The 25756-nt window shown below is 47.6% G+C and overlaps 1 protein-coding gene across 1 annotated transcript in view; it reads right to left on the bottom strand.

Annotated features, from left to right (window-relative positions):
* Positions 1-215: 215 nt before the first annotated feature.
* LOC142313148 (oocyte zinc finger protein XlCOF7.1-like) overlaps positions 216-25756 on the bottom strand; it is a 37431-nt gene continuing 11890 nt past the window's right edge. Inside the window, exons 3-6 of the mRNA XM_075352137.1 lie at positions 6396-6519; positions 6215-6312; positions 5927-6017; positions 216-1633 (exon numbers count right to left, since the gene is read on the bottom strand). Coding sequence (XP_075208252.1) covers positions 753-1633; positions 5927-6017; positions 6215-6312; positions 6396-6519 — 1194 coding nt within the window. The 3' untranslated portion in view covers positions 216-752. The remainder of the gene's footprint in view (positions 1634-5926; positions 6018-6214; positions 6313-6395; positions 6520-25756) is intronic.

Here is a 25756-nt window from a genome sequence, read left to right as displayed (position 1 = left end):
GAAAAATGTTTCTGGTGTCAGGTTATTGGGACAATTTAGTAAGAATTTACAATCAAAGTCCCCTTAGACCCTATAATCTGTGTATTGGGGAACAGAGAAGGGGGTCAGTTCCCAATGATGATGAAAAAACTACTAAACTTAGCGGAAAGTGAATATAGAAGCTCGATCACAGCAGATGTTCCAACAAGGAAGGAATGGATGGTAGATGGAAATAGTAATTTGTAATATGAACATGTTTATTATTGTAGTATAGAGAAGTTACAGACATTGCTCAGACATGGAGATTGTGCGCTGAAAGTAACTGTAATGAATGGCAGATCGCTGAGATTGGGAGGAAGGAAGAAGAGGGTAGAGGGATGTTAGGTAGTTTTGGGGGGAGGGTTGTAATACTCTTATCCTGATAGTGAATGTATAAATATGTGAAATGTTCGATATACATGGAATATTGCTTTTTATTTGATTTTTAGAAAACAGACGTCTATTAGTAACTGTATATATTATAATTCTAATGTAACTTCTTACGTGCTTTCACTTTCTTGTTTACTTACTTGCCTTTACTTTGACTGTTTCTTTATGTTTTCTTGTTCAATTTCTCAAATATATGGTTTCTCCCCATGTGACTTTTTCTTAGTGGTCAACAAATTGTAGTTTTCAAGTAAAACATCTCTCACTTTCTAGGTATGATAATGGCTTCTACCATTGTGAGTTTGGTGATATTTAAAAAAAAGTCATTTGTGTGTAAAATATTTTCATCATTCTGAACATGTCAAGGATTTCTCCCCTGTGTGAATTCTTTGGTGTTTACAAAGATTCGAACTTTGGGCAAAACGTTTCCCACATTCTGAACATGAAAAAGGCTTCTCCCCTGTGTGAGTCCTCAGATGTATAAGAAGATTTGATTTTTTGTTAAAACATCTCCCACATTCTGTACATGAAAAAGGCTTCTCACCTGTGTGAGTTCTTTGGTGGATAACAAGAGATGGTTTTTGGGTTAAACATTTCCCACATTCTGTACATGAGAAAGGCTTCTCCCCTGTGTGAGTTCTCTGGTGTCTAACAAGACTTGTTTTATGTGTAAAACATTTCCCACATTCTGAACATGAATATGGCTTCTCCCCTGTGTGAGTTCTCTTATGTATAACAAGATGTGATTCATGTGCAAAACATTTCCCACATTCTGAACATAAAAAAAGCTTCTCCCCTGTGTGAATTCTCTGGTGTGTAACAAGATGTGATTTTCTGTTAAAACATTTCCCACATTCTGAACATGAAGATGCCTTCTCCCCTGTGTAAGTTGTCTGGTAAGTAACAGATTCTGAAGAAAATATTTTCTCCTTTGTGTGAATTTTTTTATGGATTTTTTGATATTCTGAAGTTGAAAATGGCTTCTTTGCTGTAAGAGCACGTTGATTTTTAATACCTCTGTTGTGAGTTTTATTTTTGTCACTAGTATGTGATGAATCATAAGGTAGGACTTGTTTAACAGAATCAGATAATAGATCTTTGCTGTGAAAAGATGATGGTAAATCTTGAATAGTGGCATTCACTTCAGTTATATCGTGTGTGATGTCAACGGCATCTGATTTTAAAATTGAAGATTTCAGTTGTGCTTCTAATCTCTTGGTACAGTCATCTGCCAAGAATAAAAAATATTTTTAATAATATATACAAATTTAAGGCTATAACTTATAAAATGGCTTGTAACTCCATCACCAGCATCCCCTCACTGTCCTGCCCCTTTTCCCAGGTAGGGACGACGACACACTTACCCTCCCAGCCGCCTATCAGTGGCTTCCATGTCCTCAGTCCCAATCGCCATCTCCCAGGACCTACGCACACCACGCAGTTCTCCTGGGACTGCACACGCATACATTCATAAAGGACCCGTGTGCCCTAACCTAGATATTTAAGTCATCCTCCCCCTATGGGAGGTGCCTGGGCATTGTGGTCTATCCTTTAAGGCACGTGTCTAGTTTTCAGGCCCCATTCCGTTTGCAGTGTGTGCTAACACATTTCTGTATCCTAGTATCTGCTGTGCCTGCCGGACCTGCTGCATCTATCTGTATACCATGATGTTCAACCCTCTTTGTTCATTTTGCCTCCCGTATATTGGAATAATAAGCCATCAGATAGTGTTTTGTAGGCAAAAATTATACCAAACTGCTACTTTGTCAGTGGAGAAAGGAGTTTCCACAATGGTTTTAGCTGAAAGACTCTTGCTTATAAAGAGATATGGCTTCATGATCCAATCCAGCTAAATTCGAAAGCCAAATGTCCTCGATGTTTCTCAGCCTTGCCGTGTACCAGACACCGATACTATCCACATGTTTGGCATTGCCACAGGGAAGAACCAACAGAAATATTTATAGGGGTATGTCTTCTGGAGCACAAGCTGGTCACTATGTATTGGGCATTAAAATGGCATAGTTGCAATTTTCCCTCTGGAACATCCAATCCATGCTAATTTCCAGCGACTGCCTGGAAATTAGTAGTCATTTTGACTAGAAAAAAAAATATGGTAAATGCTATTTATTGACTATATGTTGCAGTATAACTATTATTTTTTTTTTTTTAAAGGGAACCTGACCGGTGCAATATGCACCAAGAACCACGGACAGGTCTTGGTGCATATTGCTAATCCCTGCCTAACTGTCCCTGTATCTAGAAGCATAGATGAGAAATACTTTTTCTAAAAATCTCTTTAAGATCCCATATGATATGCTAATGAGCTCAGGGACAAGTCTTAAGGGCGTTAGTTTCTGGGCTCAGACCACCCTCTTAGCATGTTAGCACGCCCTTGTGGACATGCTAACATGCTATTCAATGCCCACTGCCCAGCATCATTAGCGGTGACGCACGTACCTGAATCCGTTGTCCCCGCCTGGTTTAGGCTCAGTGTGCATGCTCTAAAGATCTGTTTATCTATGCAAGTGTATACAGGGACAGTTAGGCAGGGATTAGCAATATGCACCCAGAACTGCTCGTGGTCCTGGGTGCATATTGCACCTGACAGGTTCCCTCTAAGAGCATCCGAATGCAATATTTAAACACTTATTTCTTTAAATGTTTGGGTGAAGTTCATGTTTTTGTTTTTTTAATTAAACGGAAAACAAATCAACCTCACATTACAGCTAAGATAAAGTAGAATATGCCACAGAAAAAAATCTCAGACACTGGGATCAGATTCAGCATTACAAAGGTGTTATCATGTAACGTGACAGATGTCAGATTGGAGAAATGGGGCCTGGATAGGAGCAGAAAACTGGCTGCAGTGGAAAGCCATGAAATAAGAGCGGCTTTGTACTAACTACTATAGAGAAAACTGTGACTATAGACAATAACATCTCTACTAAAATGACCGCCCTCCACCCCGACAGCCTTCACCGTCAGTGATTTAGTAACTAGAGGTGCCACATCTGGAGTAATTACAGTATGTGGCTCGGGGGCTCTCGGCAATCCAAACTATTGTAGGGGCCAATATTTTCTGTCAGATGAGTTTCCTGAAGAAATATTGGACATTTACTTTCTGCCTCTCGGACTCCACAATGGACGGCTCCAATACAAGTTCTTATATAATGGACATTTGTACAATTCTAGTCTGAAAAAATATCCTTCAGGAGCTTGAAGGTAAAAATAATTACTGTATTGTTCAGACTATAAGACGCACTCCCCCCCCCCCCCAAATGTTGGGGGAAAGTGGGGGGTGCGTCTTATAGTCTGAATGTAGGGCTGCGGGTGCTACGGTGCAGCGGGTCATCGGCGGCATGCGCAGGCTGTAGTAGCCTGACGTGACCACGTGGACCCGCTCATTTCATATGCACGCCCATCCTCCCGCCCATCGTTTCTCAGCGCTGAAGCCGGCGCTGACAGGTGGGTGCGATGAGTGGGTGGGGGATGCGCGCATATTAAACAGCCTGCCCGCATGATCACCCCTGGCAACTACAGTGCGGCTGTATTCACTGCCCCCGCGCATCATCATCAGCGTGGGGTTCAGTGAATCAGTACGCTCACCAGCCACGATCCCTGCAGCACTGCAATGTCCTCCTGTCTGTGCCGGCGGCGGCTGTGTGGAGACTAATGGTGCGCACAGCGATGACGTCATCGCTCAGCGCAAGTGTCCACACGCAGCCGCCGCCGGCGCAGACGGGAGGACATTGCGATGCTGCAGGGATCGTGGCCGGTTCCACACTCCTGCGGCGCTGCTGTTGACACAGACGGAGGAGGAGTGATGCTGCAGGGAGTGAGGTAAGGTGAGTATGAACGTTTATTTCTTTTATGTGCCACAGGATGCAGGCCGTATACCAGGATGAGGGCATATAGCAGGATGGGGGTATATTATGAGCAGGATGGGAGTATATTATGAGCAGGATGGGGGTATATTATGAGCAGGATAATGGGGGTATATGAGCAGGATAATGGGGGTATATGAGCAGGATAATGGGTATATTATGAGCAGGATGATGAGGGTATATGAGCAGGATGATGAGGGTATATGAGCAGGATGATGGGGGTATATGATCAGGATGATGAGGGTATATGAGCAGGATGATGGGGGTATATGAGCAGGATGATGGGGGTATATGAGCAGGATGATGAGGGTATATGAGCAGGATGATGGAGGTATATGAGCAGGATGATGGGTATATTATGAGTAGGATGATGAGGGTATATGAGCAGGATAATGAGGGTATATGAGCAGGATGATGAGGGTATATGAGCAGGATGATGGGGGTATATGAGCAGGATGATGGGGGTATATGAGCAGGATGATGGGGGTATATGAGCAGGATGATGGGGGTATATGAGCAGGATGATGGGGGTATATGAGCAGGATGATGGGGGTATATGAGCAGGATGATGAGGGTATATGAGCAGGATGATGAGGGTATATGAGCAGGATGATGGGGGTATATGAGCAGGATGATGGGGGTATATGAGCAGGATGATGGGGGTATATGAGCAGGATGATGGGGGTATATGAGCAGGATGATGGGGGTATATGAGCAGGATGATGGGAGTATATGAGCAGAATGGGGGTATTTAGCAGAATGGGGGTATTTAGCAGAATGGGGGTATTTAGCAGGATTCGGGCATATGCCAGTATATAGCAGGATGCGGCCATATGCCAAGATGACGGTATATAGCAGGATAGGGGCTATGTCAGGATGAGGGACATATACTGTATATACAAGGCAGGAGGATTATTACCAGGATGGGGTACCTTAGTAGAGAATTTGGGGACATTACCCCCAGAACAGTGTCAGCAGCAGATCCTCGCCCCATAACAGTGTGTCATGACCACATTTTTTGCTTAAAAATTTATTTTCCTATTTTCCTCCTCTAAAACCAGGGTGCGTCTTATAGTCCGAAAAATACGATACTTTCCTTTATTCTAATTACATTTTGGAAATCTTGTTGGTGGGCTGCCCGGCCTCCATGTACCCACTGTGGGATAATCCTAACCTCCCTCATATGTTACAGTTACCTTATGAAGAACTTTGGATAAAAACGCCCCTATCAGCACATGCATCAGAAGGGAGAGAAGGAAGATCCATCAATAAGATGCCGAGATTCTAGGACCTCACCAGCATCATTACCCTCCGCTTTCTATTAGGGGTCCACCAAACAGATTTAATTTTTCTTCCCATGATTTTCTAAGTTGTCTGCACATTTTACGTACGCTGTGATTCGGCTTTGCAGATTAGAGATCTGGGTAGCTAAGGGTCAACACCTTCTAATTTCAGGGGATAGGGTGGATCATCCCTGTGAGATCTGGCTGATACAGATCTCACTCCAACAGAAGGGCGTCCAATGCCCAAAATAATGGGCACAGTTATGGGTGGAGAAGCATGACCCTGATAAAGCAGCCACAGCCGGTGACTGAGAAGAATCTGTGACTTCTCTGCATTTAGTAGTCACTACTCACCTGGGCGGTTATCTGTAGGAATCTCCTCTTTACACCGCTCATCACCCCTCACATATGTCTCTGTAGTATTAATATGGGGCAGTTCTTCCCCCTGAAACACATATTGTAAAAGTCACAGCCAGATGGAGAAGTCCCATCTATGATCAGCTCTAATCCTGCCATCTCCACCGCTCTCATTACACAAGTATAACACATATAATACTGGAGGATAAAACAAGACTGAGCACAAGACCTTCACAGCCGTCTACACATCATAGGGAGATTTCATGGCCCCTTCTCTCCATCTACCTGATGATCCTGAGGAACATCGGGATCTTCTTGGTTACAGTCCTGTGGGAGAAGAGGACGGGGACATCTCTCTGGTGTTGTCCTCTTACTGGATAGACCTGGAGGAGACACATACAGGGACTGAATTCATTCCTTACATACAGATAATTATAGGCCGTGTGTATTTAGTCCTGTCTATTACCTGGTGATGTGAGGGGCTGGGGATCCTCCATCATGACGTCCTTGTACAGATCTTTGTGTCCTTCTAAATACTCCCACTCCTCCATGGAGAAATAGACGGTGACGTCCTGACACCTTATAGGAACCTGACACATACAATGATACCGTCACCCCCGATCCCTTCATAGCCTTACTGTATAATGTCCCAGCATTCCCAGCAGTGTCACCTCTCCAGTCAGCAGCTCAATCATCTTGTAGGTGAGTTCTAGGATCTTCTGGTCATTGATGTCCTCATGTATCGGAGGGTGAGGTGGAGACCCCGTGATTGGGCTCAGGGGTCTTCCCCATCCCTCATACACAGGGGCCTGACAGCGCTCACTAGAGGTCTTCTTCACTACTGTGTAATCCTGGTTATGGAGAGACACAGTAATAAATCTCACTCCAGACATTTCCAGAGTCCTCACCTCTCCAGTTCTGTCCACCTGTTATTCCCATAGATAAGAATGATGTAATGTGACGTCATCAGAATCTCTCACCTCTCCAGTAAGCCGGAAGAGGATCTCTAGGGTGAGGTGTAATATCCTCTGCGCCATCTTGTCCCTGTCCATATTCATCCTTCACGGGGCAATCAGGAGAATTCTCTTCTATAGAGCGATTGTTCTCCCCCAGCATCTAAGGTGTATGGAGCCTGAGCCCAGTAATGGGGAATCTCCACACACCTCCACCTGCAGAGCCGCACACTAGATATATAATACCCTGCACCTACCTCCACCTGCAGAGCCGCACACTAGATATATAATACCCTGCACCTACCTCCACCTGCAGAGCCGCACACTAGATATATAATACCCTGCACCTACCTCCACCTGCAGAGCCGCACACTAGATATATAATACCCTGCACCTACCTCCACCTGCAGAGCCGCACACTAGATATATAATACCCTGCACCTACCTCCACCTGCAGAGCCGCACACAGATATATAATACCCTGCACCTACCTCCACCTGCAGAGCCGCACACTAGATATATAATAACCTGCACCTACCTCCACCTGCAGAGCCGCACACTAGATATATAATACCCTGCACCTACCTCCACCTGCAGAGCCGCACACAGATATATAATACCCTGCACCTACCTCCACCTGCAGAGCCGCACACAGATATATAATACCCTGCACCTACCTCCACCTGCAGAGCCGCACACAGATATATAATACCCTGCACCTACCTCCACCTGCAGAGCCGCACACTAGATATATAATAACCTGCACCTACCTCCACCTGCAGAGCCGCACACAGATATATAATACCCTGCACCTACCTCCACCTGCAGAGCCGCACACAGATATATAATACCCTGCACCTACCTCCACCTGCAGAGCCGCACACAGATATATAATAACCTGCACCTACCTCCACCTGCAGAGCCGCACACTAGATATATAATAACCTGCACCTACCTCCACCTGCAGAGCCGCACACTAGATATATAATACCCTGCACCTACCTCCACCTGCAGAGCCGCACACTAGATATATAATACCCTGCACCTACCTCCACCTGCAGAGCCGCACACTAGATATATAATACCCTGCACCTACCTCCACCTGCAGAGCCGCACACAGATATATAATACCCTGCACCTACCTCCACCTGCAGAGCCGCACACTAGATATATAATACCCTGCACCTACCTCCACCTGCAGAGCCGCACACAGATATATAATAACCTGCACCTACCTCCACCTGCAGAGCCGCACACAGATATATAATAACCTGCACCTACCTCCACCTGCAGAGCCGCACACAGATATATAATAACCTGCACCTACCTCCACCTGCAGAGCCGCACACAGATATATAATACCCTGCACCTACCTCCACCTGCAGAGCCGCACACAGATATATAACCTGCACCTACCTCCACCTGCAGAGCCGCACACTAGATATATAATACCCTGCACCTACCTCCACCTGCAGAGCCGCACACAGATATATAATACCCTGCACCTACCTCCACCTGCAGAGCCGCACACAGATATATAATACCCTGCACCTACCTCCACCTGCAGAGCCGCACACAGATATATAATAACCTGCACCTACCTCCACCTGCAGAGCCGCACACAGATATATAATACCCTGCACCTACCTCCACCTGCAGAGCCGCACACTAGATATATAATACCCTGCACCTACCTCCACCTGCAGAGCCGCACACCAGATATATAATAACCTGCACCTACCTCCACCTGCAGAGCCGCACACAGATATATAATAACCTGCACCTACCTCCACCTGCAGAGCCGCACACAGATATATAATAACCTGCACCTACCTCCACCTGCAGAGCCGCACACTAGATATATAATAACCTGCACCTACCTCCACCTGCAGAGCCGCACACTAGATATATAATACCCTGCACCTACCTCCACCTGCAGAGCCGCACACTAGATATATAATACCCTGCACCTACCTCCACCTGCAGAGCCGCACACTAGATATATGGCCGCTCTGTGCTTACAGGACCTGTGATGATGTCACATGGAGGGGAGGAGTCAGGGGTCACATGATCAGCTCCTCAGTGTATGCAGGACTCTGCTGTGCTGGTTGTCATGGTGCTGGATGAGGGGAAGTTTATGTGTGGGGTCAGGAGGGGTTTACAGTGTGGATATAGCAGAGCCGCGTGTGTACGAGGTGTACGGAACAGAGCCGTGTGTGTACGAGGTGTACGGAGCGGAGCCGTGTGTGTACGAGGTGTACGGAGCGGAGCCGTGTGTGTACGAGGTGTACGGAGCAGAGCCGCGTGTGTACGAGGTGTACGGAGCGGAGCCGTGTGTGTACGAGGTGTACGGAGCGGAGCCATGTGTGTACGAGGTGTACGGAGCGGAGCCGTGTGTGTACGAGGTGTACGGAGCGGAGCCGTGTGTGTACGAGGTGTACGGAGCGGAGCCGTAGGTGTACGGAGCGGAGCCGTGTGTGTATGAGGTGTACGGAGCGGAGCCGTGTGTGTACGAGGTGTACGGAGCGGAGCCGTGTGTGTACGAGGTGTACAGACTGGAGCCGTGTGTGTACGAGGTGTACGGAGCGGAGCCGTGTGTGTACGAGGTGTACGGAGCAGAGCAGTGTGTGTACGAGGTGTACGGAGCAGAGCCGTGTGTGTACGAGGTGTACGGAGCAGAGCCGTGTGTGTACGAGGTGTACGGAGCAGAGCCGTGTGTGTACGAGGTGTACGGAGCGGAGCCGTGTGTGTACGAGGTGTACGGAGCGGAGCCGTAGGTGTACGGAGCGGAGCCGTGTGTGTATGAGGTGTACGGAGCGGAGCCGTGTGTGTACGAGGTGTACGGAGCGGAGCCGTGTGTGTACGAGGTGTACAGACTGGAGCCGTGTGTGTACGAGGTGTACGGAGCGGAGCCGTGTGTGTACGAGGTGTACGGAGCGGAGCCGTGTGTGTACGAGGTGTACGGAGCGGAGCCATGTGTGTACGAGGTGTACGGAGCGGAGCCATGTGTGTACGAGGTGTACGGAGCGGAGCCGTGTGTGTACGAGGTGTACAGACTGGAGCCGTGTGTGTACGAGGTGTGCGGAGCAGAGCCGTGTGTGTACGAGGTGTACGGAGTGGAGCCGTGTGTGTACGAGGTGTACGGAGAGGAGCAGTGTGTGTACGAGGTGTACGGAGGGGAGCCGTGTGTGTACGAGGTGTACGGAGCGGAGCCGTGTGTGTACGAGGTGTACGGAGCGGAGCCATGTGTGTACAGTGTTACAGTAGACCTTGTACTAACCAATAGGCCAGACCGCATATCAAATATACAAGTTGGGGGTTACTTGGGGAATAGTTATCACAAAATAATAAGTTTTCATGTATTCTTTAGTAAGATGTCTAGTAGAGGGGCTACAAGGACACTAAACTTCAGGAAAGCAAATTTTAAACGGTTGAGAGATGATCTTAGTGCAATAAACTGGGATGATGTACTAAGTAATAAAAGTACACAAAGCAAATGGGAGACTTTTATGAGCATCCTGAATAGGGCTTGTGCAGAAAATATACCCTATGGGAACAAACATGCTAGAAATAGGAGGAAACCCCTATGGCTAAATAGAGCTGTAAGGGAAGCAATAAAAGGAAAACAGAAAGCCTTAAAAGAATTAAAGAGGGTAGGTAGTGATGAGGCATTATATAATTATAGAAAATTAAATAAAATATGTAAAAAGCAAATTAAGTTAGCTAAGTTTGAGACAGAGAGACTCATTGCGAGAGAAAGTAAAAATAATCATAAAATATTCTTTAACTACATAAACAGTAAAAAACTGAAAAGCGATAGTGTTGGCCCCCTTAAAAATAGTCTTGGTGAAATGGTGGAGGGGGATGAGGGTAAAGCCAACCTGCTGAATGACTTTTTTTCTACGGTTTTTATACAAGAAAATGCCATGGCAGATGACATGACCAGTGATACCATAAATTCACCCTTGAGTATTACCTGCTTAACCCAGCAGGAAGTACGCTGCCGCCTCGAAATCACTAAGGTTGACAAATCTCCGGGCCCGGATGGCATACACCCCAGAGTACTACAGGAATTGAGTTCTGTGATAGATAGACCATTATTTTTAATCTTCTCAGATTCCTTAATAACAGGGTCGGTACCGCAGGACTGGCGCATAGCAAATGTGGTGCCAATATTCAAAAGGGGGACAAAAACTGAGCCGGGAAATTATAGGCCGGTAAGTTTAACCTCTATGGTTGGTAAAATCCTTGAGGGTTTCTTGAGAGATGCTATACTGGAGTATCTCAAGAAAAATAACCTTATGACAGAGTATCAACATGGGTTTATGAGGGATCGATCCTGTCAAACTAATTTGATCAGCTTCTATGAAGAGGTAAGTTCAAGCCTGGACCAGGGAAATGCAGTGGATGTTGTGTATATGGACTTTTCAAAAGCTTTTGATACGGTGCCACACAAAAGGTTGGTACATAAAATGAGAATAATGGGGATAGGTGAAAATATGTGTAACTGGGTTAAAAACTGGCTCAGTGATAGGAAACAAAGGGTGGTTATTAATGGTACGTACTCGGACTGGGTCTCAGTTCATAGTGGGGTACCACAGGGGTCAGTATTGGGCCCGCTTCTTTTCAACATATTTATAAATGACCTTGTTGGGGGCATGCGGAGTAGAATTTCAATATTTGCAGATGATACTAAACTCTGCAGGGTAATCAATACAGAGGAGGATAATTTTATATTACAGGGAGATTTATGTAAATTGGAGGATTGGGCTGAGAAGTGGCAATTGAAGTTTAATGTAGATAAATGTAAGGTCATGCACTTGGGTAGAGGAAATAATATTTATGATTATGTACTTAATTGTAGAACACTGGGTAAAACAGACACAGAAAAAGACTTGGGTGTATGGGTGGATGGTAAACTTCACTTTAGTGGACAGTGTCAGGCAGCTGCTGCCAGGGCTAATAAAATAATGGGATGTATTAAAAGAGGTAGAAGTGTTCATGAAAAAAATATAGTTCTACCTCTGTACAAGTCACTAGTGCGACCGCACTTATATACTGTGTACAATTCTGGTCACCGATATATAAGAAGGACATAGCTGAACTGGAGAGGGTGCAGAGAAGAGCCACCAAGATTATTAGAGGTTTAATCATAATCACAGACGAGGATTCTTTACTGTACGAGCAGTGAGACTATGGAACTCTCTGCCGCATGATGTTGTAATGAGTGATTCACTACTAACATTTAAGCAGAGCCTGGATGCCTTTCTTGAAAAATTTAATATTACCAGTTATGTATATTAGATTTTATGACAGGGTGTTGATCCAGGGAACTAGTCTGATTGCCGGATGTGGAGTCAGGAAGGAATTTTTTTCCCCATTGGAACTTGTTTGCCACATTGGGGCTTTTTTGCCTTCCTCTGGATCAACATTTTAGGCTACGGGTTGAACTAGATGGACTTAGAGTCTCCCTTCAACCTTAAAAACTATGATACTATGATACTATGATACAGTGTGTCCAGAGTAGAGCTATGTGTATGGTGTGTACAGAGCGGAGCCATGTGTGTACAAATTGTATGTAGCAGAGCCGTATGTGTACATGACGTGTACAGAGTGGAGCAGTGTGTGTACGGAGCAGAGCCATGTGTGTATAATGTGCATGGAGTTGTGCCATATACAGTCCTGGCCAAAAGTATTGGCGCCCCTGCAATTCTGTCAGAGAATACTCAGTTTCTTCCTGAAAATGATTACAATCACTAATTATCTTCATTTAATTTGTCTTCAATGAAAAAAAATGAAAAAAATTGTCTTAAAGCCAAATTGGATATAATTCCACACCAAACATAAAAAAGGGGGTAGACAAAAGTATTGGCACTGTTTGAAAAATCCTGTGATGCTTCTCTAATTTGTGCAATTAACAGCACCTGTAACTTACCTGTGGCACCTAACAGGTGTTGGCAATAACTAAATCCTATACTCACAGCAGAAAAGAGGGCAACCAGTCCAGTTAGCCCAGGCCAACACATCTAATGCACTAACAGGATGCAGACAAACCTCTCAACATGATGGACACTTCACAGGTGCAAGGTAAATTGCACACTAGTGGCGCACATAGGGTGCTGTTCACACTTGGATGCGCATGGTATCCAGCCAGCAACCTATTACCACTCCCTTACTATTAGATTAGGCGGGTTACCCGGACACTACTCACTGCAGCACACAAGGGACAGAGACTCCACTATGCACGGCCTATATTAAGAGGCCCGGCTGCACTCGCTATAAAAAAAGTGCAAAAAATATATCAAATATGTATGAGGTATTAGTTAGTAAATTGGCCAATGTACATAAGCCTGCAATCCTCATCACGGATCCTCATGCTTGCAGGTCCCTACATTGATAAATATCAAAAATAGCAACAAAAAGAGGAGATAAAAACTCCCCCAAAAATGTAATTATGCATTATGAAGTCTGAAGACTACCAACACATTTTGCAGCATAATGTAGGGCCCAGTGTGAGAAAGCTGGGTCTCCCTCAGAGGTCATGGGTCTTCCAGCAGGACAATGACCCAAAACACACTTCAAAAAGCACTAGAAAATGGTTTGAGAGAAAGCACTGGAGACTACTAAAGTGGCCAGCAATGAGTCCAGACCTGAACCCCATAGAAAACCCGTGGAGAGATCTCAAAATGGCAGTTTGGAGAAGGCGCCCTTCAAATCTCAGGGACCTGTGTCACGCTCCCCGGGTCCCCTGCTCTGCTCCCCGGCTCACCTGCCACGCTCCCCGGCACCCCTGCCTCGCTCCCCGGTTCTTCGGTCCGGTCTCCGCCGCTCCCCGCTCTCCAGCCTCCATTGCCTGCGCTTCCCAGGCGTCCTGGTCCCCGCTCCCGGCGCCCGTCGGCTTCTCAGCCCCAGCCCGGCTCTGCTGCTTCCTCCTCACCGCTTCCTGCTCTGGCTTCTGGCACCCGGGCCGCGCGCATGCGCATTAGGGCGCGCGCGCGGTCATTGACCCTTTCTTAAAGGGCCAGCGTCCACTGACAGGAAATGAAGCACACAGGTACAGGGTATAAAGGGGTTTAGTGTCCAAGTGGGCGGGGCCTGTTCTTCGTGTTTCCCAAGCTAGGAGTCAGGTCTCCTTGTGTTCCTGTGAGATACTCACCTCTCTCTCTTCTAGAGCCGATCCTGCCTTGCCATCCTGTCCTGCTGAATCCCGAACCCCGAACGCTGTCTATCTGCCATCCTGACAGTCCGTACCATCTCTGATCCCTGCGGTGACCCGTCATCTCGCTCCCACGGTTCCGGACCCCGCCTGACATCATCTCGGCTTCCGAACCTGAGCTCCGTCACCCGGACTACCATCAGTGACTCCGTGGTCCCAGGGACTTCACCATTCTACTCTGTTGCACGGACTGTCCTGCTACCTGTAGTGCTTCAGCTACCGGACCCCTTATCATCATCAAGGAGTTCGGCCCAGTGGATCCACCTCCTGGGTCTGCCCGTCCACCTGGCCCTAACAGTAAGAACAGGCCATGGATCCCGCTGAAGCACTAGCAGCCTTACAGGAGGAACTCACACGCCAGCGTGAGACTCAGACCCGCATGCTGCAATTCATGTCTTCTGTGGACGCCCGCCTGAAAACGCTACAAGTGTCAGTTACGTCTTCAGCATCTCGGGCTTCCACTAGACAATCCACGGCTCCAGCACCCGTGGCAGCCTCTTCGGATGCTTCCAGACTTCGTTTGGCCTCACCACCCCGGTACGCCGGAGATCCCAAGACCTGCAGGGGATTCATAAACCAATGCTCCCTCCATTTTACGCAGCTGCCGCATTTGTTTGCCTCCGACCAAGCCAAGGTCGCCTTCATCATGTCCCATCTAGAGGGTGAGGCACTGGCGTGGATGAACCCCTTGTGGGAAAGGGAGGATCCTGTGACCACGAACATCCAGGAGTTCCTGCAGGCATTTCGTGGCACCTTTGACGAGCCCGGACGCGCCTCCGCGTCTGCCTCATCTCTTCTCCGGTTACGTCAGGGGACTCTGACGGTCGGTCAATACGCCATCCGTTTTCGCACCTTGGCTTCGGAACTCGGGTGGAACAACGAGGCCCTAACCGCCGCCTTCTGGGAAGGACTCTCGGGTCGAATTAAAGATGAGCTGGCTGGTCGTGACGTACCGTCCACCCTGGATGCCCTGATTACCCTAGCGACTCGAGTGGACATTCGCTTTCAGGAGCGATCCAAAGAGGTGTCCCGTGAGAGACGTCCGGTACGGCATTCCTCTCCTCCGCAGAAGCCCGCCGTACTTCAGTCAACGTCATCTGGTGTCTCCGTCCACGAGCCCATGCAGATCGACCGTGTGCGGCAGTCTGAACAACGTTGAGCAGAGCGGCTCGCCAAGGGCCTCTGCTTCTACTGCGGAGAGGGCACACACCTGCTGCGCTCCTGTCCAGAGAGGCCGGGAAACTCCAAAGCCTAGGGTTGGTAGGAGAGGCCACCCTAGGTGCTGGGACTCTCTCAGACCCGGTTACGTGGACTGTGCAAGTGACAACGGGAGAGACGCGGTTCACGGCTGAGGCGTACCTCGATTCTGGGGCAGCAGGCAATTTCATCCAGCAGGCCACAGTGGACAAGTACCAGCTGCCTGTTACTCCACTCGACAAACCCCTCGTGATTGCCTCTGTGGATGGGAGACCCCTCTCTGACACCATCTCCTGGATCACCAGGCCGGTCGAACTGCGTATCGGTGCCCTGCACACCGAGAACATCGCTCTCTACGTCCTCCCACACATGTCCCATCAAATCCTGCTGGGACTCCCCTGGTTAAGGACACACGAACCATCAGTCAGCTGGGGCACTGGTGAAATCACCCGATGGGGCTCTTCTTGCCATGAGAACTGTCTGAAGACCATACAACCCATCCGACGACCTCCGGTTCCAGAGTCCCTACCGGGACTGCCCTCGGCCTATTGGTCCTTCGCGGACGTCTTTGATAAAAAGGAGTCAGAGGTACTTCCGCCACATCGTCCTTACGATTGTGCAATCGACCTGCTCCCGGGAACCACACCACCTCGAGGACGGATATATCCATTGTCTCCAGCCGAAACAAGGGCCATGTCTACTTACATCACAGAGAGTCTAGCAAGGGGATTCATTCGGAGATCCTCCTCTCCTGCTGGAGCAGGCTTCTTCTTCATTAAGAAGAAAGAAGGTGACTTACGCCCATGCATAGACTACCGGGGATTGAACCAAATCACCGTGAAAAACAAGTATCCCCTGCCGCTCATCCCCGAATTGTTTGATCGGCTTAGAGGAGCTCGTGTGTTCACCAAGTTGGATCTTCGGGGTGCCTACAACCTGGTCCGCATCCACTCTGGGGACGAATGGAAGACCGCGTTCAATACTCGCGATGGGCACTATGAATACTGCGTGATGCCCTTCGGCCTGTGTAACGCACCAGCAGTCTTTCAAGAATTGGTGAACGACGTTTTCCGGGACCTTCTCTACGTCTGTGTGGTGGTGTATCTGGATGATATCCTTGTCTTCTCTCCAGACCTCCAGACCCACAGAGAGAACGTGCAGCTGGTTCTACAAAGACTGAGAGAGAATCGTCTGTACGCCAAGTACGAGAAGTGTGTTTTTGAGCAGTCTTCTCTCCCCTTCCTGGGTTACATCATCTCCGATACCGGACTACAGATGGATCCAAAGAAGGTCTCCTCCATTCTCAACTGGCCTTCTCCTTCTGGACTGAAGGCAATCCAACGCTTTCTGGGATTCGCCAACTACTACCGCCAGTTCATCCCTCACTTCTCTGCTCTGACTGCTCCTCTCTCCGCCTTGACCAAGAAGGGGGCTAATCCAAAGGACTGGTCACCTGCGGCCGACGCCGCGTTTGGCTCTCTGAAGCGGGCATTTGCCTCCTCTCCTGTACTCCACCGTCCGGAGTTAAACCGACAGTTCACCTTGGAGGTGGATGCCTCCTCCTCGGGAGCCGGAGCAGTGCTCATGCAGAAGTCCTCCTCCGGGAAGATGGTGACTTGCGGTTTTTTCTCCAAGAGCTTCTCAGCGCCTGAACGCAACTACACCATCGGTGACCGAGAGCTATTGGCAGTCAAACTGGCTCTGGAGGAATGGCGCTACCTTCTGGAAGGAGCAGTGTACCCCGTTATTATTTACACGGACCACAAGAACCTGGAATACCTGCGGTCTGCTCAGCGACTGAACCCACGGCAAGCCAGGTGGTCCTTGTTCTTTGCCAGATTCGATTTCCAGCTCCATTTCCGACCCGCGGACAAGAATGTACGCGCTGATGCCTTGTCCAGGTCTTTCATGCCCATGGAGCAGGAGGAGGAGACATCCCAACCCATCATCTGTCCTAGTAAAATCATTCCGGTGGCTCCTGTCACCCTGGCCCAGATACCGCCCGGGAAGACCTATGTCTCTGAGTCTGACAGGCAAAAAGTGTTACACTGGGGCCATGCCTCGAAAACAGCCGGTCATGCTGGTCAGAAGAGAACATGGAGTGCGATTGTCCGTCATTACTGGTGGCCATCCCTTCGCACGGACGTCGCTTCTTTTGTCTCTGCCTGCTCCTCTTGTGCCAGGAACAAGACGCCCAAACACCTGCCATATGGCCGTCTTCTGCCTCTGCCTATACCCTCAGTTCCGTGGCAACACATTGCTATGGACTTTATTACGGACTTGCCATTGTCCTCCGGACACACAGTCATATGGGTCGTGGTGGATCGATTCTCTAAAATGGCTCATTTCGTCCCTATGGCTGGACTGCCCTCTGCCCAGGAACTCGCGGACGCCTATATACATCACATCTTCCGCTTGCATGGCTTTCCATCACACATTGTGTCCGACAGAGGAACACAGTTCACCTCCCGCTTCTGGAGGTCTCTCTGCAAACATCTGGGAGTGACTCTGGACTTTTCTTCAGCGTACCATCCTCAGTCGAACGGCCAAGTGGAACGGGTCAATCAGATCTTGACCTCCTTCTTACGTCACTACGTCAACGCCCATCATGACGACTGGTCCACGCTTCTTCCTTGGGCTGAATTCTCCCATAACCACCACGTCAGTGAGTCCTCCTCCAGCTCTCCCTTCCATGTCGTTTACGGACTTCAGCCTTCCGTCCCATTACCTGTATCCTCTTCCTCGGATGTCCCTGCTGCTGATGCTGTAGTCCGTGACTTTTCTACAATTTGGGACTCTGTCAAGACGTCCCTTGAACGTGCTTCCCTGCGGATGAAGAGACACGCAGACAAGAGACGTCTGGACCCTCCGTGTTTCTCTCCTGGAGATCTCGTCTGGCTTGCTTCCAAGTACGTCCGATTGAAGCTACCATCCTACAAGCTGGGTCCTCGCTACATCGGACCGCTTAAAGTCCTCAGCAAGATCAATGAGGTCTCCTACAAGCTACAGCTCCCGGCCACGATGAGAATACCCAACTCCTTCCACGTCTCCCTGCTCAAGCCGGTTGTCCTTGGTCCCTTCTCCGCTGCTGCCAGTTCGGCTCCTCCTCCTATTGCCGATGACGACATCTATGCGGTAAGGGATATCGTGGCCATGAAGACCGTACGGGGTCGACAGTACTTCCTGGTGGACTGGGCAGGGTATGGTCCTGAGGATAGGTCCTGGGAGCCCCGGGAGAATGTGGGCACTCCTCTGATCCGTGCCTTCCTGTCCCGGTTGCGGGGAGGGGGGCGTGGGGGGGGGTACTGTCACGCTCCCCGGGTCCCCTGCTCTGCTCCCCGGCTCACCTGCCACGCTCCCCGGCACCCCTGCCTCGCTCCCCGGTTCTTCGGTCCGGTCTCCGCCGCTCCCCGCTCTCCAGCCTCCATTGCCTGCGCTTCCCAGGCGTCCTGGTCCCCGCTCCCGGCGCCCGTCGGCTTCTCAGCCCCAGCCCGGCTCTGCTGCTTCCTCCTCACCGCTTCCTGCTCTGGCTTCTGGCACCCGGGCCGCGCGCATGCGCATTAGGGCGCGCGTGGTCATTGACCCTTTCTTAAAGGGCCAGCGTCCCACTGACAGGAAATGAAGCACACAGGTACAGGGTATAAAGGGGTTTAGTGTCCAAGTGGGCGGGGCCTGTTCTTCGTGTTTCCCAAGCTAGGAGTCAGGTCTCCTTGTGTTCCTGTGAGATACTCACCTCTCTCTCTTCTAGAGCCGATCCTGCCTTGCCATCCGGTCCTGCTGAATCCCGAACCCCGAACGCTGTCTATCTGCCATCCTGACAGTCCGTACCATCTCTGATCCCTGCGGTGACCCGTCATCTCGCTCCCATGGTTCCGGACCCCGCCTGACATCATCTCGGCTTCCGAACCTGAGCTCCGTCACCCGGACTACCATCAGTGACTCCGTGGTCCCAGGGACTTCACCATTCTACTCTGTTGCACGGACTGTCCTGCTACCTGTAGTGCTCCAGCTACCGGACCCCTTATCATCATCAAGGAGTTCGGCCCAGTGGATCCACCTCCTGGGTCTGCCCGTCCACCTGGCCCTAACAACCTGGAGCAGTTTGCCAAAGAAGAATGGTCTAAAATTCCAGCAGAGCATTGTAAGAAACTCATTGATGGTTACCGGAAGCGGTTGTTCACAGTTATTTTGGCTAAAGGTTGTGCAACCAAGTATTAGGCTAAGGGTGACAATACTTTTGTCTGGCCCATTTTTGGAGTTTTGTGTGAAATGATCAATGATTTGATTTTTGTTTCATTCTCTTTTGTGTTTTTTTCATTGCAAGCAAAATAAATGAAGATAATACCAAAGAATGTGTGATTGCAATTATTTTCAAGAAGAAACTCAGTATTATCTGACAGAACTGCAGGGGTGCCAATACTTTTGGCCAGCACTGTATGTACAGAGCAGAGCCGTGTGTGTACGGAGTGGAACTGTGTGTGTACAGAGCAGAGCCGTCTTTGTATAATGTGAATATAATGGTGCCATGTATGTACAGACCGGAGCCGTGTGTGTATGATCTGTACAGATGATGGTGTGGAGTTACATAATGTACTGTAGTCAGATTCTTTTAAATTTGCTTCCACCAAAATTGATTTGGTAATGGAACCAGGAGCTAATTTTCATCTTAACACCGGGCCGGCTGCACGTTCCTTGTGCTACTGCGATCAATCTGTGTAACGTGCTACCATGGGACATCATGGGCCAGTATGTATGTAAGACACACATAGCACGATCATCGGTCTATTTACATAACCTCGCCCTCTCTAATGAGTGTTGGGAATGACGTGTACATACTAAAATATTCAGATACTTGAGTTGGTTTAAATTAAGAAAAAAAAATTACATTTTTAAGAGTAGATTTGAAAAATTATTTCATAAAATCTTAATTACTCACCGGTAATGGGATTTTCAATAGCCCATGACAGCACCACATGAGAGATAGGTTCCGCCCACATCAGGACAGGAAACCCTTTGATAAAAAGGCGGTACCTCTCCTCCACATCAGTAGGTTTTCAGAGCCAGAGAGGACCAACAAAACACAACAAACAGATTAATCATACCACCACCCAAGGAAAAACACCCATAACTAACACTCCCCGAAGGGTGCCCACAACCAGTGAAAAAGGGGGGGAACTAAGGGTGCTGTCATGGGCTATTGAAAATCCCATTACCGGTGAGTAATTAAGATTTTTCCCTGCCGCCCATGACAGCACCACATGAGAGATTTATATAGACCATCCACCTTAGGGAGGGACCACCGCCTGCAAGACCCCTCTCCCAAAGGAAAGGTCAGTTGTGGAGGACAAGTCCAGCCTATAGTGCCGAAAGAAAGTCCCAGGAGATGACCAAGTAGCCGCCCGACAGATCTGGTCAATAGAGGCATCCGCCCTCTCTGATGATGGAACGCAATTCAGATGAGAACCCCGGCCCCTCTTTGAGTAGGGTCTGTTGGATACAGCCTGCACACAGGGCCTTGGTGTAATCCGAAGACAGGGAGGATTGGCATATGGCACATTCCTTGTGACGCTGCTTGGAGGCACATTTTTTCGGTACCTAACAAGAGAGGGGACACGGAAACGGGGACTTAGAAACATGGAAGACCACGAAGTCCACTCACCCCCACGACTCCTGGCAATACCGGATCAGGAGGCGGATTCTTATCTCCCTTGGACCTCTTGGGACCCACCGACCGAACGCTGCCCGGACTGGATACAGCCTTCCGGGAACGATCCGCAGAGCCGCGTTCCGAGCCACGCTGTGGCGACTCCTTGCGCTGCTCCTTGCTGCGGGGTGAATCTCCTGCCATAATGGTAACAATGGAGGAGAAAAAACTCACCAGTCCCAAGCGCCGGTCATATTTGAAACAGAGATCCCTCGTTACAAGGGCGCCGCCATCTTGGATCCTAGTGCGCATGTCACTTCCTGGTCGCATTGCACACGTCACCATGGAATCGCGTCACTTCCGGCCGGAGCGTCCAGCTTCACTCCAGCGTGCTGCCCAGCAGGGACAAGCCTTCCAGCGGCCGCCGTGAGTGCGCACATCCCTGGAGCGACGCCGGGCCGAGCTCCCGCTCCAGGCCCGCGCCTCACCGCCGCAGAGGTCTGAGACCGAGGGGGGGTGCAGCCAGGCCCGAGCACCGGCTTCAGGTAAGTACCAGGCTTCCACACCGGGTCGGACCTGGGACAGCAATGGGTTGTCCATACCAGGACAGGAAACCAAACTGATGTGGAGGAGAGGTACCGCCTTTTTATCAATGGGTTTCCTGTCCTGATGTGGGCGGAACCTATCTCTCATGTGGTGCTGTCATGGGCGGCAGGGAAAATTGGAGTTTACGTCATTTTAACCTATTATCTACCAATGTCCTTTTTTTGGGACGCCTAATCTTTTGCTTAAAATTCATTAAATTAAATTAATTAATCATTAATTAATTAATTTAATTTATTTATTTAATTTATTAATTTTCTTAAATTTAATTTCCATTTTTAATTTTTATTTTTTATCATTAAGAATCTATCATTTAATAAAAAAAATGAAAATGTCTAATTTGGCAAGTAATGGGTCAAGAAAAAATTTGCCAAATTGGCTATTTATAATGTGGCGTCTGTAAGTTACACATTAATTGTGCCCTGTAAAAATGAGACATTAAAAACAAAAGGCATCAATACGTGTCAGACTTTTCCGAAAAGTAGGTTGGGCTTTGCAAGAGGGAGCAGACAGTCTAAAAAGATTTGCTAATTTTTTTTTAGGAGACCTCCACTAGAGATGAGCAAACTTGTTCGGTAAATTTCAAATTCGGAAACGAGCCTGAGCTTGTTCGTTCGGGCTCAGCACTTTCCCCCAAAAGTTTGTTTTTGTTCGTTTTCTGCCCCTGAACGCTGGCCGCATTTTTAAAAATGCTTTTTTAATTGCATTTTTTACTTTTTAATAGGATTATTGTGCTGTTTAATGTGGAGATGTGTAAAATCAGTGGATGAGGCGGGGACTCTAGACCGGGAGAAGCAAGATGCGCGCGGCGCCATGTTTTCTTGTTTTTTTTTCATAACTTTATTTGTGCAGCCAATCACAGCACAGCAAACATCCACAAGGTTCAAACAGAAGGGCTTCTGTGATTGGCTGCCTAAAGGCCGCTTTACACGCTGCGATATCGTGACCGATATCGCTAGCGTGCGTACCCGCCCCCATCGGTTGTACGACACGGGCAAATCGCTGCCTGTGGTGCACAACATCGTGCAGACCCGTCACACTACTTACCTGCCCTGCGACGTCGCTGTGACCATCGAACCACCTCCTTTCTAAGGGGGGCGGTTCCTTTAGTGTCACAGCGACGTCCCAGCAGCGTCACTGAACCGCCGCCCAATAGAAGCGGAGGGGTGGAGATGAGTGGGACGTAACATCCCACCCACCTCCTTCCTCCCTCATTGCGGGCGGCCGCAGGTAAGGAGAGGTTGTGTGCTGCCGCAGCAACAAGGAACTACATCGCTAGCTGCAGCAGCAGCGATATTCAAGAATAGGGGGGCATGTCCCCGATGAGCGATTTTGAACATTTTTGCGACGATTCAAAATCGCTCATAGGTGTCACACGCAATGGCATCGCTAAAGCGACCGGATGTGCGTCACAAATTCCGTGACCCCAACGAGATCGCTTGAGCGATGTCGCAGCGTGTAAACCGGCCTTTAGTCACATGTCCATGTGCATAGAAATCACAGACATGTTGGCTTGGCGCCATTTTGTGAATGTGAATCGTTAGGGAAGTTGCTGCTGGGGCTGCTAGACAATTATCTTAGCTAAGGGAAATATACTAGCTAGTTCAGATAGATAGGAGAGCGATAGTTTACAATAGTGACGTGCAGCGTACGGAAAGGTGTGTGTGCCACAAATCGGCACATTTCATGATAGAAATAGGGATTGGTACTTGTAGTGCCTGCTGTTATGATTCAGGGACCAAGGAGGATCACAAAATGCGGAAACCCAAAAGGTAACAGAGTGGCTGGAAACTTAACGGACTGCAGACCTAATCCTGACACACAACTAGAAGTAACCGTGGGACTAGCCTATGATGACCTAGTCGTCTCAACAAAGCCAGAGAACTAAATATTCTTACAGATAGAGATATAAGAAAGCTAATCTGCCTCGGAGCAAGCCCTAAAGATATAGATAGCCCCCCACATGTAAAGACTACGGTGATATAGACAAACACAATACAAAGGTAGAAAAACAGATTCAGCAAAGGTGAGGCCCAAACTATCTTTAAAGGAAAGGATAGGGAGGAGCACTGTCTGCAGCTGTAAAAACCCTAATAAATACCAGCACAACTGATATGGAAAAACCCTGAGGCCAAACGGCCTCTCCCCCACTATATCAGCACTCTGATGTTACTGGGATCCAAAAATACTAATATAGATGAGGGACTGAATTAATACCAAGCATGAAAAAACACAATACATTGCAGAATTATGGAGCTAAGTATACAGACACTCCCAGCAGGGAATGATCCAATTCCACCAAGAACTCCACACAGACCAAATAAGAATCAAGCATAGTATCAAAGCAGAAAAAACAACAAGAAAGTGGAAACAATAAGCGGAAGCACAAGACCACTTATCTAAGAGGAGTTCTGGTAGTGAGCAGGGCTGGTTTCAAAATGTCCTTAACACACAGGATATCTATTGAGCATCGGCTAGTAACAGGAGGACACTGCTCAGTTATATAGTCCAATCAGAAATGCCTGATTGCCAGTCCTCCGCAGGTGTGTGGCTTTCATTGCACAAATTAACTGCACCGCCAGCACTGACCACAAGAGGGAGCCCTAAACTGGAAAACGTATTCACAACAGCCTGCTAAAGAGTTGCCAGTGAAGCATGTAAATAAGTATTGCTACATATTACTGGCTGCTGAAAATTCTGCAAACACAGTCATAGGTCTTGTTACTTGATAGTGTGTGGCCTAAAAAAAATAGCAAGTGAAATATCTAAAAAGTGGTTCTTGGCAATTTTAATTGCCATGTGAAAAATCTTGAAACACATTTGTAGGTATTAGTTAACCGTGCGTGGCCGAATAAGTTGCTAGGGAAGTTTATAAAAAAGTGGTTCTTGCCAATATTAATTGCCTGGTCAAAATTCTGCAACCGCTGTTATAGGTATTGTTACTTAAAAGTGCATGGCCTAAAAAAATTCCTAGGAAAATTTCTAAAAGTGGTTCTGGGCAATTTTGATTGCCTGGTGAAAACTATACAAACACATTTATAGGTATTGGTAGTTAGTCGAAAAAGTTGCTAGGGAACTATCTAAAAAGTTGTTCTTGCAAATTTTAATTGCCTGGTCAAAATTCTGCTAACACAGTATTGTTGCTTGTTAGTGACTGACCTAAAAAGGGTGGTCAAGAAGTATCTAAAAAGTGTTTCTTTGCAACTTAAATTGCAAGGTCCAAATTAGTCTGCGGGAGGAGGTGGGGTTCCAGAGGAAGAAGAGGAATGTAGTCTAAAATCTTAAGAAATGTGGTACAAACCTAATATTATGTTGATAGCAATAAAGATGTATAAATACAGCGCAGACTTGTATTGAATAAAAAAGTTTTTTTCTTTCTTTATTGGAATATTAGAATGAATAAAAAATCCAGGGACATGCAAAAGTAAATTCTAGCCCCAGTTCAGAGCGACGCGTTTCAACAAGTTGTCTTAATCATGGTCTGAACCATAACTGAACAGATCCTTCTTAAAGAAGGCAGTCCACCCACTACTAATTACTCACCTGAAAGGTCCGCAATTAGTAAGTAGCATACAAATGTGTTTAAAAACATATATAGAGAGATAAAAAAACTCATGATAATATATTGTTACATAGACATAGTTGATAAAGTATAAAAATCATTATGGAATCAAGCTAGACAGTTTGTCACTAATACATACATCATCATAAACATAGTTTTTCATTTCTACACACACAATAGTGAACTGAAACAGTTCGAAAGAAATCAGTATACAATTACAAACTTCTACATAAATGCATTTATTATTATTCATTTCAATGGTATGGAAGGTTCTATTTACTTTCTTTCTTACCGGTAATAATCAAATCCCATTATTATTCCCATTTTATTATTATAGCAGAAATTTAACTAGTAAAAGGGTTATTTATAACATTAATTTTAATAACCAAACCCATTACTGATAAAAGTTATATCCTGTTAATTTTATTAGACAAATAAGATCCTATAAGGGGACTTGTAATAACAGTTATTAATATCGAAGATATCAAATAGTACAGGGTTAAATCCTATCATTCCTTTAGGAGCATTTAGTAATGCAGAATCAGATCTTGTCTGCTATTAAGTCCATGGGGATATCTGCTTTCCAGGGTGAAAATCCAGAAGGTTTCTCGATTGAGAAGTTTCCTCCTGTGATCTCCACCCCGCAGCGGTT

This window comes from Anomaloglossus baeobatrachus, chromosome 5, assembly GCF_048569485.1.
Source record: "Anomaloglossus baeobatrachus isolate aAnoBae1 chromosome 5, aAnoBae1.hap1, whole genome shotgun sequence".
Classification (NCBI taxonomy): Eukaryota; Metazoa; Chordata; class Amphibia; order Anura; family Aromobatidae; genus Anomaloglossus; species Anomaloglossus baeobatrachus.
Note: the sequence above shows the minus strand (reverse complement) of the source record. Positions and strands in the feature narration are given on the sequence as shown.